This window comes from Lissotriton vulgaris, chromosome 4_1 (genome assembly GCF_964263255.1).
Source record: "Lissotriton vulgaris chromosome 4_1, aLisVul1.2, whole genome shotgun sequence".
Taxonomy (NCBI): Eukaryota; Metazoa; Chordata; class Amphibia; order Caudata; family Salamandridae; genus Lissotriton; species Lissotriton vulgaris.
In genome coordinates, this window is record NC_141691.1 from 1,628,107,930 (window position 1) to 1,628,125,508 (window position 17,579).

The 17,579-nt window shown below is 40.7% G+C and overlaps 1 protein-coding gene across 1 annotated transcript in view; it reads left to right on the forward strand.

The window, feature by feature from the left end:
* CRISPLD1 (cysteine rich secretory protein LCCL domain containing 1) overlaps positions 1-17,579 on the forward strand; it is a 280,007-nt gene that overhangs the window by 162,642 nt on the left and 99,786 nt on the right. The window contains exons 11-13 of the mRNA XM_086965901.1: positions 2,009-2,052; positions 3,178-3,250; positions 8,006-8,081. Of these exons, the coding sequence (XP_086822027.1) occupies positions 2,009-2,052; positions 3,178-3,250; positions 8,006-8,081 (193 nt within the window). The remainder of the gene's footprint in view (positions 1-2,008; positions 2,053-3,177; positions 3,251-8,005; positions 8,082-17,579) is intronic.

Consider the following 17,579-nt stretch of genomic DNA (forward strand, 5'->3'; position numbering starts at 1 on the left):
TCTATCATTGTTAAACACTGTATTTGATTAATTGTTTTTAAGTTATTGACTGTGCTGTATTTTGAAGTGTTACTTTTATGGTGTCTGAAAGAAAGCCGAAAAAAGTATTTGAACTTGAATTAGTCGATGGCAGCCTCAATGCTGCTGGACTATACATCGCAGCCTCACAGCTCCTCTGAACCAATGCATTGCCAGCTGTGCACTGCATTCCAGACACCAGGACTTTGCATCGTAAGCCCCATAGACTGAATCCTTGATGACTACGCAACAGAACCTTACACCCCCACATCGCTGAATCTCTGAGCTGATGCATTGCTTTAGCTGACTGGCACATCTTTGATGCAGATCCATGCAATGCTCCACAACCAGAAAGTTAGGTACTTTGTACAGTGGGCCTAACTGGGCCCTTGTAGCCGCTCCGTGTTCTATCGTGGTCAGCCGAAACTTGTGACTTTGTCCTGGTCCGGTATGACTAAATATCCCCAATGGGCGCTTTGCACTTTTTAGGTGCTATTTTGACCTTAAACTTTAAAATTTAATATCACTGGTTTCACTAATTACATTTTTATCATTTTGGGTTTATTTTATTTATTAAACTAACGTTTGATCATTTTGTGTGGTATTTTCACTCTTTTACTGTTTGAAGTATTGCAGAAACACTTTACACATTGTCTCTAAGTTAAGCCTGACTCTTCTGTGCCAAGCTACCAGGGGGTTGAGCACAGTTTAATTTGTGATTTGGTTGTGCCTTACCTGACTAGGATTGTGGTTGCTACTTGAACAGAGCTCACACCCCAGACAACCAGTAATTCAATTTCTAAAAGTCACAAGGTAAAACTTTCCTCCGGGATGAACCTGGTCATTGTATCCAACTTACGCTACATCACAGTTGGTCTTAACTTTTGACCTTGACCCAGTGTAGTGCAACCAGAATTTACCTTTTATTTTTATTGGTTTAAGGTTTTTAGTGTGCTATGTTTTTACATTATTACTGTTTGAGTACTACATATTTACTTTACACATTGTCTCTAAGTTAAGCCTGACTGCTTTTGTACTGAGCTACCTGAGAGTTAAGCACAGGTTTATTTAGTCAAATTGGTGGTACATGCAGGCAGGTATTGTAAATATTATTTGAGAATTGTTCTCACCCACCCACAACTAATACTCCAATTTCTTAGAGACAGTGCATTTAGTATATGTATATGCGTATAGGTGTCGCTGTGAGTGCACAAGATATAGATTGTATATCAATTAAAAGAAAAGCATAAAGGTGAATAATAAAAATGTTATTTGACACTATTTTAATAAGAAGCTTTAATGCCAAATGAATCCGCGTTTACCCTCAGAAAAGTATATTTTATATAAATCAACCTAAATCCCCAAAACGTTTGAGGCAACCCTAGTTCATCCTGATCAGTCATCTGATTACTTTACTGTTATATCCTTCTTCTTTCTCCTTGAAGTGTAAATATTATCAGTCCATAATAAAGCACCTACCGACTGATGTCTCATTGTATTTTCTGTTGCTGGTATATTTTGCTTATGGCATATTTTACTGTATAGTTGCTAGTGGCTTATTTGTGTCTATAGTCATGTTGAGATTTGTTGAAGCATGCTACACAGTACCTCACACGATTTACTTATACCCCAGACTATTCAAAATTCTACTGAACATTGTTTCACAGCTAAAGTCAGAACTGAGATGTTTCTCTCCTTTCCCAAACCAGCAGATTGCTGTAATTCCAATTACATTTACTAACGTAATCGAGTTTTTGTCAAAAAATCACCTATACTTATGGTTAGATTGATGTTTCAATGTGATAAATAAGTTTATGGTTTGAAATGCAAAAATGCGTCTTCTAGATTTTTCTGCATCTTCACAACATAAGAAAATAAAGGTGTTTAAAATGCATTTTTTCAAAAGTCTTAATCCAGAAGTGGTCTTTGTAGGTATTTTTGTAGTGAACATTTTCGATAAAAATTGTTTAGGTCTTTCTCTTTTTTCCAGGAAATATCGCTCCGCTAATTCCTTTACTGTTTCAAGAGTATCAGGTCAGTGTCTGTTTTAATGCAGAAATATGTTGAAAGTACATTCACTGTATTGCACTGTAAGTGCTTTTGTATATGTTTTCCTATTATGGGCCTGATGGGCCAATTAGGCTGTCGGTGGGACCACCATCAACAGGCCGTTGGTGGCTGTCCCACTGACATCCAGCAGAGCAGTCAGACCACTGCATTATGATGTGGTTGGTCGGACCACTTCGGTCAGAGGGATCGACCAGCACTTCCAAGAGGCTCAAGAACACTGTTGGTCAGATCGTATTCCCCACAATAGGGACAGTGCCTGCTCAGGTACCACTGTAGGGATTACGATGTCTCTTTCCAAAAGCCTTTCCATGGCTGTCCAACCGGCATAGAAAGTCTGAGGGAAAAAGGGACTTTGGGGGCCCCTACCAGGGCACACATTGCCTCTGGGTTTCCACTATGAGGCCCAGGGGCCCCCCAACATCCATGCCGCTTGTGCCAGGCGCCATGTAGTGCCTGGCAAACAGGGCATGGATGTTTCAAAACATCCCCTTTTCCACTTCAGCTTGTGTTGCAGCCCTTTTCAGGCCCGCAGCACAAGCCACAATGGAAAAGGGGATGTTTCCGACCATCAACCTAGCAGATGGATCATAATTTGGAGGCGGACCTCCAACTACCTGTCAGCCGGTACTGATCCTGCAATGATGGTGGTCAGATGCTCATCCAACTGCCATCTTAATCAGGCCCTGAGAGTGTGCTTTTGCAATGTGGCTAGTTTGAGTGCTGTTCTTGAGGACCGGAGTTGTGCTTTAACTTTGTTTTTGAGTCTGCCTGTATGCATAAGCTTGAATTGAGGGGCGTGTGAGAAAAAATGTTAATGCTTAATAAGAGATACTGCCATGTAGTTGCCCTATGTCACTCCATATGTAGCGCAAGCAGTCATGAATACAGTTGCCCTATGTCATGCCATTTGTCACGCAAGCAGTCATGCATACAGCCATGTAAGTTATCATGCATGAGGTCCAAAAAGTAGTCATGAAAACCTTTACTTACTATATGATATTATTACCTTGGCATATTGGTATACCTCTGCTGCTGTCTGACTCAATGTTTATTCATTTTACTCTAAATATTGCTTTTTCCTTTGTATAGTTCAGGCAGTCACCTGTGAAACTACTGTTGAACAGTTATGTCCATTTCAAAAACCAGCCACCCACTGTCCAAGGTAATTTTTTGAATTCCAAAATCTTTCACTGATTTCTAATGGCAATATTTGTGTTTTTAGCTGTACTGTTTACCATTAATAAAATAAAGAAAATAAAATTCCAATCTTTGCAAGCCTTGCTATTTTTGTAGTATCCCAACTGATGAAGATAGCATTAAACCAACGTAACATATACTTAGTGCTGGCTTTCGGTCTACCCCTTGCTCATAATTGGAATGCTTTGTCTATTTGAAGTCCATGAAGAGTAACATAATTTATAAACTATTTATTTTACCCTACATGATTTCTTTACATTGTTTTTTTTGTTTGTGTGTGTGTGTGTGTGGGTGTGTGTGTGTGTGTATGTATATATATATATATATATATATATATATATATATATATATATATATATGTGTGTGTGTGTGTATACATATATATATATATATGAATATATATATATATATATATATATATATATATTGTATGTGTATATATAAATATATATTATTGATACCATTTGCCAGACCCTATCCTTCCTTTTTAATAAATATGTCACCCCTAAAGAAGGCCCTGGACAGCCAAATGGCAGGGTACAGTGTACTTAAAAAGCTGTACATGTACTTTCAAGTTTTATATTTCCTGGTAGTAAAAAAAATTCCTAAATTCGTTTTTCACTACTGCAAGTCCTATATCCCCTATAAGATAACAATTAAGTTACCTTCTTACAATTTATAAGTGTAATTACATATTGGGAAGATATCACCTGTTCAAGCTTGGTGTTTACTGTAATCAAAATTTAAAATCCTAACTTATGGTGAGTTTGGATTTTAGATTAAAATTCTGAAAAGGCCACTTTTAGAAAGTTGTGTTGAGTATCAATGGGGTTACCCGAAATGCTACCAGATCTGGGTCGAAATTACAGTATAATTGACAAATGGTCACAGTAGCAACAATTTAAAAGTACAAAAGAAATAACGGTATTCATAATGCTAATTTTGCATTATCCTGAGTGAATGTAATATATTTTCAAAGCAGTAATCGATTTAGCTAAGCAAAGCAGTTGCTCTTGCATCATGAATCATCAATATCTTTGTAACAAAGGTTCTCTCGTGTTGGGGAAGGAAGGGTGGGGGTGTTCTGGATCAAAGTGAGTTGATTAAGGGTAATTGACAAGGGAGAGGTAATGTGACATATATACATCAAATTCATATATTGGGACCTTTCCAGCCTATCACAGGTCAACTGTTCCAATAAATACACATAGCATTAGGAGACACTGACAATGAATTTCAGTCGTCAGGGCTTGTATAATAGTGGTAGTTGTCAATGTTTCGGCCCCTTAGACATTCAAGGTGATTCTATTGTTAGGGTGGGGTCTTCCTCCGCACAGTGAGAACAGCACTTAATCTGGCCAACAGCACGTGGAATAAGGCTGTACAGTCCAAGAGAGATGGCGCGACGGAGCTTTAATTTACGAGAACCTGTACGACCAAGAGTGCGAGCACAAACCTCCGTAGTTAGATTGTGGGTAGTAAGATCCCTCGCAGTAATAAGACAATCTCAAAGTTCAACCTTCAGGCTCCATTCCTCACGTCACTTTGATGTCACTTTGATGTGAGGAATGGAGCCGGAAGGTGGCTTTCCGCTGGGTGTGGGGAGTGCTGACATTTTGGCACTGTGGCCATTAGCATTTATTTTTAATATTGACTTACATGTTGACAGTAGATAAACCTGAGGGTCATCAAACATTTCCTCATAAGCAGTAAACAGAACCAACATCTGGGAATACTCTTGACTACTTGGGCTTTGCATCAAATCCTGCTTGTGTTGGCAGTTCGGGATGGACTGTACTTATTTTAGCATGACCAAGGTGGATTTGCATATGTCTGGGTATATTCTGAGGTGGCACGGTGGGATAGAAAAACAATGTGGGCTGTAATGCTTCCCAGAGTGATTGCCAATAGTTATACTATGTGAAAGAATTCCTCCCATCACCTTTGGTGTGTTTGCTTTAATGCTCTCAATGGCCAAGTAAAGTGTATGTCAAGACGTGGGTCCCATGCTCACTGTGGCAGTGATTGTCAGTGGCTTAATTATTTGCAAGTACTCTTCTCATCACCTTTGGCGTGTTTGCTTAATGAATGAATGAATGAATGGCATTTTTATACCGCGCAAACTTAGCCCCAGGGGGCATCAAGGCGCAATACAAACAAACATATAAGTCCAAACTACCAGATAACTAGACCAAGAGGCCACTGGAAGAGCCGACCCTAATATACTTGAGAGAAAAGCCAAGTCTTCAGAAGTTTTTTAAAGATTGCTAAGGAAAATTGACTGGTGAGCTCCAGGGGGAGGGAGTTCCAAAGTTTGGGAGCCAAGGTGGAGAAGTCTCTGCCTCCCCATCTTACCTTTGCAAACCTAGGAACCACAAGCCTTTTCTTCGATGATGAATGAAGAGTTCTAATGGGGGTATATGCACACAAAAGAGATCTAATACCTTCAGATCCTGAGCCATGGAAAGCACCATGGACCAGACAAAGAATTTTGATGGAGATCCTAGATGGAATCGGAAGCCAGTGAAGGTCCCTTCTGGCCATTGTTGCAGACGCTCTCCTAGGAAGGTTTAAAACCAACCTGGCTGCTGCATTCTGCACCATTCGGAGGCGGTAGATGGAGCCTTTATTGATGCCGCCATAAAGGGCATTACAATAATCTAGCCTCGATAGTACTAAGCCAGCTGTTGCTTGTTTCCGGGCTGCCAAGGACAGGTAGGGGGCAATTTTCTTTAAAATTCTAATGATGCCACAACAAGCTGACACTGTCCTATTTACCTGAGAATCGAAAGATAGGGAAGGATCAATTTGTACGCCAAGGTTCTTAGCAATAGAAGTAGGGGTCGGACAGTCTCCCAGGGACGGTGGCCACCTGTCCTTCGACCAAAGATCTTGGCTCCCTCCAAAGACCATAACTTCGGTCTTTTCTCTGTTTAGTTTAAAAAAATTACACGCCATCCATTGGGAGACTGCCTCAATACAGGCTCTAAACTTGGATGCAATCTCACAGGCTGGCTGGGTGATGGATACCAGGATCTGAGTGCCATCGGCATACGAAAGCACATCCAGGCCAAAGGATCTTACCACCTTTGCAAGTGGGGTAACATAGATGTTAAAAAATAGAGGGCTCAACGAGGAGCAACTTTTGGGGGTCAGAGAGAAAGTTGCCCATTTTAACTCTCTGCTCCCTGTGATGTAGAAAAGAGGAGAGTAAACTAAGGGCAGAGCCTCCTAATCCGATGTCCTTAAGCCTGGAGATCAATATTGACGGGGACAGAGTGTCAAATGCTGCTGTGAGATCTAATAACACAAGCAGCAAAGGGTGTCCCCTGTCAACATCCGATCGAATTTTGTTTGTCACAACAGTGAGAGCAGACTCAGTGCTGTGAGCTGATCGAAAGCCGTGCGGGGAGCTATCAAGCATGTTGGAGTTTTCAATGAAAGCAGATAGATTTTGGTTTATATAAGATTCCAGAATCTTGGCTGGGGCCGGGAGCAAAGAGATGGGACGGTAATTCTTCAGGATTCCTGGATCTAGGGAGGGTTTTTTAAGCAAAGGCCTAACAATGGCGGTCTTCCAGGGGGAGGGAAAGATACCCTCTCGGATCGCCAGGTTCATAACCTCAGTAGAGGGGTAAGCACAGACCCTCTGCAAATTTTCAGAATTTTTAGTGGGCATGGGTCCAAAGGCGAGCAGGACTTGGTGGCATCAAGTGAAAGATCGAGATCTTCTAGAGACAGCAGGGGGAAGCATGTGAGCGACGGTTTGAATAAAGCAGCTTAAGTCCACGTTCCTCCCCAAATATCAGACCTATGTATTTGATCAACTATAGCGTCCTGGATATATTTTTTACAAGTACTAAATTATTCCAATCTTGTACACTACTTCTTGTGTTACAATATATAACATAAAAGTCAGCAGTGCATACAGAATAGATTGGGGCACTGTTTTTACGTTTGCAGTGAAAAAACATGTCAATTAAACAAATAGCACCCGAATAATATTGAGTAAATCTGCCAAAATATAGGTTATAAAAGAACCGGGATGATTGCTTAGCAGTTTATTCACTAACAATCCTGGGTCTGACAGATCATAATTTTGAATCATGGCAAGGTCTGCTCAGTTACTAATCCTTTTGATGTGGATAAAGAAAAAGGTTGCATGTCGAATATATTGGACAAAAACATAGTCAGACCAAATATTGCGTCCTAAATATCTTTTACAAATAAAGCTCCCAAATTGAAACGGATTTTCTATTATTAATCAAATGAGGTGATATTCAGGATGCAAAATTGTCAAACAGAATTTAATAAATGATATTCCGCTACCATATCAAATAGGTTGGCATTTAGATGGAGACCAGTGGCATCTTTTATATCCAGTGCCCAAAATGGCTAAAATTCTGTAAAAATTATTTTATCATTATTGTAAAAACATTTGGAACACTAAACTTGATTTTTTGAAATGTGCTTTCCATAAGGCAGTTTATGATCCGGTTAATATTTGACATTAGATAATTTGTCAAATAATCTAATTGTTAGATAATAATAATCATGTACCTCAGAAGGAGCAGGTTGAGTGCATGCTCATCATTTTAATGACTCATGCATTAAGCTATACATTTTGTTGGCCTCCTTTGCTATGTTACAGTGCATCACAATGCTGACTTCGTCTACCAGGAGCGATAAAATGGTTTTATATTTTTGTTTCTTTTCGTAGGATTTACTGTCCTCGAAATTGTATGCAGGCGAATCCACAATATGCCCGTGTAATTGGAAGCAAAATTTACAGTGATGTAAGTATACATCTTATTGATACATTCATGCTCTGCTTTATTTGTAAGGAACGAATTGGATAGTGTCTAGAAACATCTGACAGGGATAGAAGAAATTAATTTACAAGCCCTATTTTGATACAGATATTGGTATGGGCGGCAATATCTCGCTTGTGCTAATCTTCATCATTCAGTCTTGTGACCTACCTTCGAGACCTGACCTGATGTACCATTGAGACTTTTATTATAAGTGATCACAAGGAATCTTTGGGACTTATTCGCAAACGTATTTTTGACTGCCAATGTAAGTTTCTCATTTATACCTGCCAGCAAATCTTCAAATGGAGCCCTGACAGGAGTAAATTACCTTCCTGGCAGAGAAAAGTGAATCTGGGGCAGGTTTCCTGGCTTACTACCGGAAGAGTATGAAAATAGAAAAAAAATGAAAAATTATTTTAAAGCGGATATGTAAATTGCTGATTGTATTTTTATTTCTTTTTCCTGATTAGTCCCATAGTGTAGGCCAGCTCTTGAATTCAGTCTTGCACTATGTCAAGAGACTTCCCATTCATTGCCTGGCATTGTGGCATTATGTTAAAAATACATTGTTTCTAACAAACTCACTACTGTTTTGGTACAGGAGAAACGACTCCAGGAGGAACACACTATTGGTAATCTCTGGTTCTTGTGAAAGCCATTAGTGATGTTTGTTGCATTCAAAAATCATTGTTTCTCATTTGTCTGCATAGACAAACTTTGATTAAAGAATATTTTAGCCATGCCAAATAGAGCTAACTGCCGTATAAAGAAAAGGAGAAACATAAGATACCTTAGCAATGAGTAATATGTTGCAAATTAGCACATGAAATCGAACTGTAGTAGTGGACGTACCACTTTCGCCTGAATTGTACTCACTGATTCAATGTACCTTGACCTGCCAAACCACAGAGCTCCCATCTCTAGATGATTACTAGCAGTTGGAGAGATACCTTACTAACCTTTGCCACTCTTCATACATGTATAGATGCACTACCACCATCTAAAGTACCTAAATGACTGAGTACAACAACTCACTGTGAATATTTCATCTTTAGCCAAAACCCAGAAGTGCATATCACTTGATTAGCAGCAGTGTAGCAAATTTACTCTTGCTTTGTCACCCCAGATTTGTCACCTTTTTCTGGACATTTTTGCTGGACTTATAACTCTGCACTTTTACCCCCTGTTAAACAGGAGTAAAATTAATGAGCTCCCCCATTAAAGATGGTTAAATTGGCTTACACCTGATTGCCATATTTAACTTGCCTGCAAGATCTACTGTGCCATCGAGGAGCAGTGTAAAGCATGGCTTCTGGCCTACGATATGTAGCCTGACTGCAGCAGCCTAAAAATCTTCTGTCAAACCTGTCAAAATAACCCTTTTTGACAGACAGGAAGCCCTGCTTTTAAATATTAATACTTCATCCGTAAGTACACCGTGTTACCCACCAGCTAGGGTGCCTGATATTTGATAATAATGAGGCGTGAAAACTACCCCCAGATAAAAAAAACTATGGCCTGGGTGTGGGGATGTGTTTTTCTTCTGCTTGCAGGAAGACTAGTTGGGTGGACCAGATACAGCAGGACATTATACATTTTTCCATACACACAACCTCAGCTACCAAAAATCAAAGTACCACAGAGTTTGGCCCATGTAAACTCTTCATAACTAATATCAAACCAAATCACTTTACTACAAGGGTCCCATGATGGATCTGTCGATCTAGCTGATAGGGTCTCGGATAAGCAGAGATGGATGGACACTCCTACATGAGTACCTACACTAAAGAAGTGCCTTTCTAATCAGCAATAATATGTGTAAATATCAAATGACTCAACACTAATAAATGACATACGCATGAATAGTCATAGCAAGCAAAATATTTATCAAGTCTTCTAGTTGATTGGTCAAGGCACCAAAAATACATTAGATTAATTTAATATTGGTTATCAATTGAATACAGATAAATCACAATACATCACAGCTCAGAGCAAAATACATCTTCAATATAAAACATGGGGAGAGAGAGAGAAAACATAATGCAATCAAGAATCATACAAACCAAAGATTAATTTGCAGATTTATCAGGAATGAGGACTTGATAAGAGCCCAGTAGGACGCGAAAGCACAGCGTACAATAGCCAGAGTCTTTAACGTTTAAGCCGAAATGTTTAGCCTGCTCACCTTCACCAGCTGGCAAAGTGCAGGGGGAAACAGAAGAGTTCAGTTCAAGGGAGAAAGATTTCAGACCAACAGCATGTCAGGCCGATACGAAATTTTGTGAGAAAAGCCCCTGCAGTCCTCTTCCCACAGGGCAGTTATAGTCCCAATCGTTTATAGTTCCATCCCACAAAGTAGCTTTTGTGCAGTTTGCATGATTTCCATTGGTCAAAGTCTATAGTCTGTCTATCTTCAATTAAGAATGAACTCATTTCCAAATCATTTATAAATGATTAAGCACATTTGTCGTGACATTTGAAAATTGCAGGTTTTTCATAATGGTACTGCTACACGAGTAGAAATCTTTTTATTAATTTTTTTACTTGTTAGTCCATTTTATCTACTAAATGAGCACTTATTTTAGCATTTCCATAGTAATTTTTTTTAAAGGCTATGTCATTACATCACACAGTGTGACATTTATAGATTCTCATAGCATTTTATTGATCATGAATTCATTAACATTATTAGTTTTCTGTCTCTCTCATGAATAATTTTCTTCTCAATCCGGTTTGTGACCATTCTGTATGCTTTTACGATGCACGTGGTTTATGATTCACATTGTTAGTCATGTTTCTTAAGTATAAATTAGTATCACACTATCCAATGAGCAGGAATTGATCAAGGCAAATTATACTAAGATAATTATGCTCCATCAGACCCATGAACTCTGTTAACTTCAAAGTAAATTTAAGGTGAAACATGGAGAAGGCTACGCTGTGATCCCCCAGGCAAGCTCACTCCAACCCAGTTGGAGGGAAGCTACTCCCAGAATCAGTTTTGATAGACCACAAAGGAGGGGTCTACTAATTTGCCGGGGCTCATCTCTGGATGGAAACCCAGTTTCTGGACAAAGGAGAAATGGCTTCTCCATTTTGGGATTTAGGAGTTAGGCACACTCTGGGATTGTTTGATTTAGGGCAAGCAGGAGCTGCCTAAGAAGTGGGTAGGGTTACCCTTGTGAACTTTTAGCTCCGAAGCCAGTCTTCTCAGGTTCCGTAAACTTTTAAAAACTTTTTTGTTCTCCGTCTAATCCCTGTTTTCTATTAGCACTGTTATGTTCTGATAAGCGCTGGGATGCCTATTGGTAACCAGGCGCTATACAAAACTCGGAATAATAATAATAATAATAATAATTGGTTAGGGTGGAGCCAGGAATTATCCCCACCCAATAGTTAATGCTAACCATAAATGTGCCAACCCAAGAAACCCTCCTCAGAACACTTTATGAACCTGCAGAAAATCAGAAGAGGACTGAATCCTGCTTTCTGTAAGCCGAGAGGAGTTCCGAAGGGACAGTACCTGCTCCCTCCTATACCCAGGAAAAAGACAGTGACTCTAAAGGTCAGTTATCTTGCTTCCTGTGTGGCTACAGGTACCCAACAGGCTGATAGCTACTTTTTCCTAAATGAACAGTTGCCCAGTCAAAGCTCGACCCGCCCTCAACCCTGTACACTGCCTTTGCTGAACCAAGCCCTGAAGTCATAAGAGCCCCCTGAAGCCTGGGCGCCTTAAGTGAAGACCCGAGGAAAACAGGACTAACCACTACATGGTTTTCAGACTTAAAAGATTTCTTGACTTCCATCCACCAGAGCACTTAGACCAACCACCAGAGCCAATCCAGTGAAGACTTGACTTCTCTGGGCTGAGGAAAAAAGGTTCACCCCACTTGGCGTTTCTCCGCAGTAGTAAACTTGTTTCAGCGGGACCCATGATGAGAAGGTATCTGACCCCATAAGCCTTCTTCAGTTACCTCCTGATACCTTGTCCCACTTGGTGTATCGGACCTTGCGGTCCATTGCAGCTGGTCCTAAAATATGCCTTCTTCTCAGTCTACAACGAGCATAGACTGCCACTGGCGCTTAGTGCTTCCTGACACTGTTTTCACTAAAACTTTAAAAATTCATATCTCTGATTGGATTTTTGTTGTTTTGGTGTCATTTTGTTCATTACCATTTACTCTAGTTTTCTAACTTGGTTTTGGATTTTTATTGTTTGGTTGCGGTTTTGACTTTATTACTGTTTAGGTGCAGCAGAAATACTTTAGATATTGCTCTAGTTTAAGGTTGTCTGATCTGAGCCATAGCTACCAAAGGAAAGGAGCTCAGGTTAGTGACTTTTAGAGTTCACCCTAACAGGATAGTGTTATTATTCCTTGAAGTGGCCAACAGCCCACTCTACATAATTATCTACTTTCTAACACCTAGTTAGAAAGGAGGTGAACATTTTGTTTTCTAACATGCAACTCAGGCTGCCATCCGGTGCTTAATTTGAGCCTGTAGTTTCCAGTGCTCGGCAAAGGAACTTAATTACCAAAACGGCACTTATGAACAGTCTGCAATATGCTAGAGCTGTCAGTCTAATTTAGAGAATGCACAACAGTTGCTTCTTATTCCATTATATAAATTAAACATGCCTAATATCTACTGCGCAAGACATCTTCATAGCTTTGGGGTCTGGGATAATCTGAATTGTTACACTTGTAAGATTGTAAATGTTAGTACTTGTTTGGTACTCTCTTTGGCAGTGCTGTCTGGGACAATAGGTGGTGCAAGTTGCAGTAGCCTCTTGATGAGGGTCTGACACTTAATTTACTACCAGTCAAGCACTGCTGCCGTCCATGTCCACCATGCCCAGTAATATCAGTCATGGAATTCAGCACACCCGCAGACAGAACACTATCAGACTGTACACTAAGAAGTGTAAAAAAGAAAACAGGAGGGAAGCTTTTTCCATCTATGCACCCAGGATCTGAGCAACATACCTGTATCCATCAGAGCCGCTCTAAAGCTGCCTACATTTAGGAAAGGGTATAATACCGACCTCTTGAAAGAAAACTACATCACAATGCTTTAACGGTTCATAAACCAGCAGCCTTTCCTACCACTCATTAACGTTATTCTGGACTATGTAGAGCTCTTCTGCTTTTTGGCTAGGCTCACGCTATATAAATACCAATTACATACATGGATACAAACATTAGCAAAGTGGGAGAAAAAACATTTCTATTCATGACACCATAACAGCACAATGAACAGAAAAAATGAGACTGCAACCAGGTCTGGCGGATTAGTGGACTAATGCATCCACTGTAGGAGCCTGTGTTTTACCTCATGGCCACAGGTTCAAATCCCGGTGGGTCCACTCAGCCTGTCATCCTTTTGAGGTCGATAAAATGAGTAGCATTGAGTTGAGTTGGGCAACAAGAAACAACTTATTCAGCGCCAAGATACCATTGGGTGAACGTGTGCTTACGAATGAATACACATTATGGTATGTGATGTTAAAAATGCAGCTGCGCAACAGCTTCTTAAGTGTTTGGACTATTTTAAGGGAAATCCCTCCCCTCCATGGCAAATTGATATCAGTGGAATAAGCCAATTAAAATTAAAACATTTTTAGCGTACCGTCATATGACCATATAACCTATAAATCGCTTTTTACAGAGATCTGCTGTGCCTTTTTCATGACTTCTTTTCACTGACACAATCATGGATATATCCAGGCACCATTCGGGCTCCTCTCTTGTGTTATTTAAAGAAATAGGTTGTCAGTTGAAATCTTTCTCAGACTTTCTCAGTAAAACCAAAATGTAAAAGCAGTGTGCTTTTGTGGGCATGGGATTGTGTTTCCTGGAAATTCATTCCCACAGCTGGCTGTGATTGTTGGCATGTGGACTCTGTCTGACGACACAAAAGTAAACTATTTGTTTCTGTTAAATGAAATACATGTAATGAATGTCCTGTTCTATTGCGCCAAAATTTTAACTTGTAGCAGGCACCACAGGTTGTTCAGAACCATCTCTCCTGAAGCTGGGAATAAACTTCATTTTAAATTTTCACTAAAGTCATTACTGTTAACAATGTTTGAGTTCATAGATTTCCCATATGAAGCCTATTTATAACCTCTCTTCGAATGTGTACGTAAAGATGCCAAGACCACAAATTGGCTGGTTAGCAGAGGGATTATGGATATTTTCGTAGCTCTGTTTCCTATAGGAATTGTGCAAAATGCACGGGCTAACCTGTACAATCTTTCAAATGTTTCAGTATGTGTGGCACTAGGTTGCATTTAGACCATCGCAGTTTAATGAGCAGCATGAAGGCTCGAGACGGGATTTATGAGTCAACACCCATGACTAAATACTTTGGCCACGTCGCTTGGCACTGCTTAGCCTCTCTCACTTTGCGAGCTGCATGATTTTTATTTAACACTTTTCTTGGCTTCACTGTCTGGTGCAGGGTGTCCCCTGCCTTAAATGGGGCCCCCATTTCCCCATCATGCCCCTGGAAATGGTACCAGTATATCGATACCTAAAAGGATAGCAAACGATTTATTAGGTTTAGAGCCAATATAAGATCAATAAATGGCTCTCCACAATAGACGGTGAAAAAAGCAGTGAGCAGGTACGTTTCCCTCAGCCTTGCTCCGCAGTCAATGCTCGGTTTTTGAGCTGAAGAGTTTCCTTGAACATGAACTTGTGTTTAATTCAGTGTAAATATTCCAAGTGTGGATCTGCACTAGGAACTGAGACGACTTTAGAATGGAAATCCCTCGCTTTTGTTGGGCGGGGGAGGCACAAGATGAAATGGAATCTTCCTGGCGAGTACTAAGAGGGCCACTATGGGAACTTAAGGAAAACAGTGGAGGAGACTTTCTAGGGTAGATGGAGGACTTCTAGATTCTGCAAAATGTCTTTCACTAAAAAGTGTTTGGACCCTTTTGTTTAATTTTTCTAATTATGTAATGAGTTGCTATTTGTGTGAACTAGCACAACAGTTTCCAAGGTTAAATATTTGCAATTTAAAAGAAAAAAACACAGTTGTGAATCAGTAGTCCCCCTAGCATGAACAATCCTAGGCCCAACAGCTTGATCCTCATGTTTGTAAATAAATGAAAATATGAAGTTTAGCAACTCTCCCCACCCTCGAAAATGAAACAGGACCACAACACCTGCACTCTTGAAACGAAGATACACCCCTCTGCACAGAACGGCAGAGTCTAGAGTGTCCCGGAGAGGGAGGATTCATATGTTCCTACATTCAAAGGCAGAGGTTGCTCCTCAACGATTGACTACATAATCATCTCTTCTTTTGCTCTGTCTAGAGTCAAGAAGGTAATAACAAAATGGAGCCCCTTTAGTGATCATAACCCACTAACCATAGATTTAAACCATGGGGGCCGTAGAACTAATAGCAACAAAAGGGAGGGCAGGTTGCAGCCTGTAGCCCAAGGAAGGCGCCTTAAGTGGACAAAAGTAAACCCACAGGAATTCTATAAAACACTAATAGTGGAAGGCGGGAAATATGTGGAGGAGTGTTTGGATCTCCAAATAAAACGCTCAGACCTAGTAGCCTCTTTTGAATCCCTAACAAAACTAGCGGATAAATTGCTGGAAATAAAAGGCCCCATTAAGAAATCAACTCGCCTACGTTGGTTCGACACAAGTTGTTCCAAAGCACTAAGTAACCTTAAAAAAGCCCTCAAACGCAAACCAAGGGACACGGCACTAGTGGCCAATTGTAGACAAATTTACAAAGCCAAAATAAAGGAGAGGAAGCTGGTACTACAGGCAGAGGTATGGGCAGACCTGAGAGAGGCAGGTGAAAACAGGGATTATTCTGAATTTTGGAGAATTGTGAAAAGGCCCTGTTTTCAGGATAACACTACCCCAGTTATTAGTGCAAATATCCTCCCTGACCAGTGGGTCGGACATTTTGAGGGCCTGTATAATAACACCAAGGGGCCCACACAAGAGGGATTGTGGGAAGGTGACAGGAGTGTAGACCTAGCCTTTACACTTGAAGAACTCAAACTAGCGATACAAGGGCTCACACCCAATAAAGCACCAGGCCCTGATGGATCACCACCCGATCTATATAGAAGCAACATAGACCTATGGGCACCTATCCTAACAAGGGTCTTAAATGCGGCGGTTAGGTCTGGCCTGCCACGCTCCTGGTCCACCGCACTGATAGTACCCATTTTTAAGAAAGGGAGCCGAGAAGATCCCAAATGCTACAGGCCGATTTCTTTAATCGATGTTTCAGCAAAAATACTAGGGAGGGTGATATTAAATCAGCTAACAGAGTGGACCGAGGAACACCGTACCCTAGTGGACACCCAGTATGGTTTTAGATGTGGTAGATCAACTAGCGACCAGTGTTTGAACCTATATCTGTTAACTGCTAAATATACCAAAGCCAGCAAGGGCACTGTTTATATGGGGTTTATGGACCTGGCAGCCGCATTCGACAATGTCAACAGAAGTAAACTATGGGCGATGATGGTCACAATGGGCATGGAAGTGGAGCTCATCAACATCCTAAAAGAGCTCCATTGGAACACTACGGCTAAAGTGAGATTTAGCCCAGAGGGGGGACGTACGGAAGCTTTCCCTTGCTTAGGAGGAGTAAGGCAAGGTTGCATCCTTGCTCCGTTTCTTTTTTCGTTATATATCAATGGATTACAAAAGCTCCCTCATCTCCCTTGCCCTGGATTGCCCAAGAGTAGGATCGCGTCAAATCCCAGTACTTTTGTACGCGGACGACGTGGTGCTGCTGGCCCGCGCACCGAGGAGTCTACAACACCTGGTAAACGGTTTCGTGGAGTTTATGGCTAACCTGGACCTTGCAGTAAATTTAAAAAAGTCTTTTTTCATGGTGGCCGGCAAAAAAACAGCTAAGAAGCCAGTGTTCAAGATAGGGACACATACTCTTGAAACAGTTAACACCTTTCCCTATTTGGGCCTTTTGCTGGATAGTGACATGCATTTTAAATCGCTAGTGGAAGAACATTGCTCTAAGCTCATATCCTCCGATGGGGCAATTTTAAGTTTTGCGAATAGACTTGGCCGGTGGTGTCCTGAACAAATAATGACGCTCTATGGTTCGATCACCACGTCAAAAGCAGTATATGGAGCTGAGGTGTGGGGATTCAAGGACCCGACAAAATTACAAATTGTAGAAGACAAGTTCTTCCGTAGAATCCTCAAAACTCCAAAATCTACCTCCTCAGTCATTGTGCACCAAGAATTGGGGATGGGATACATCTCGGACGAGGTGAAGATTAGGCCTATCACCGCTTGGATTAGAATATGGACTAACCCAGAGGCTGAATTAACCAGGGAAATTGCAAAAGACTGTCTGCTAAGGGACAATGCACTCCAAATCCCCTGGTTGAAATATGTTAATGTTACTCTGACAACTATTCACCAGTCTCATTTGTTTCTTGATCACGCATTGATTACAAACAATTGT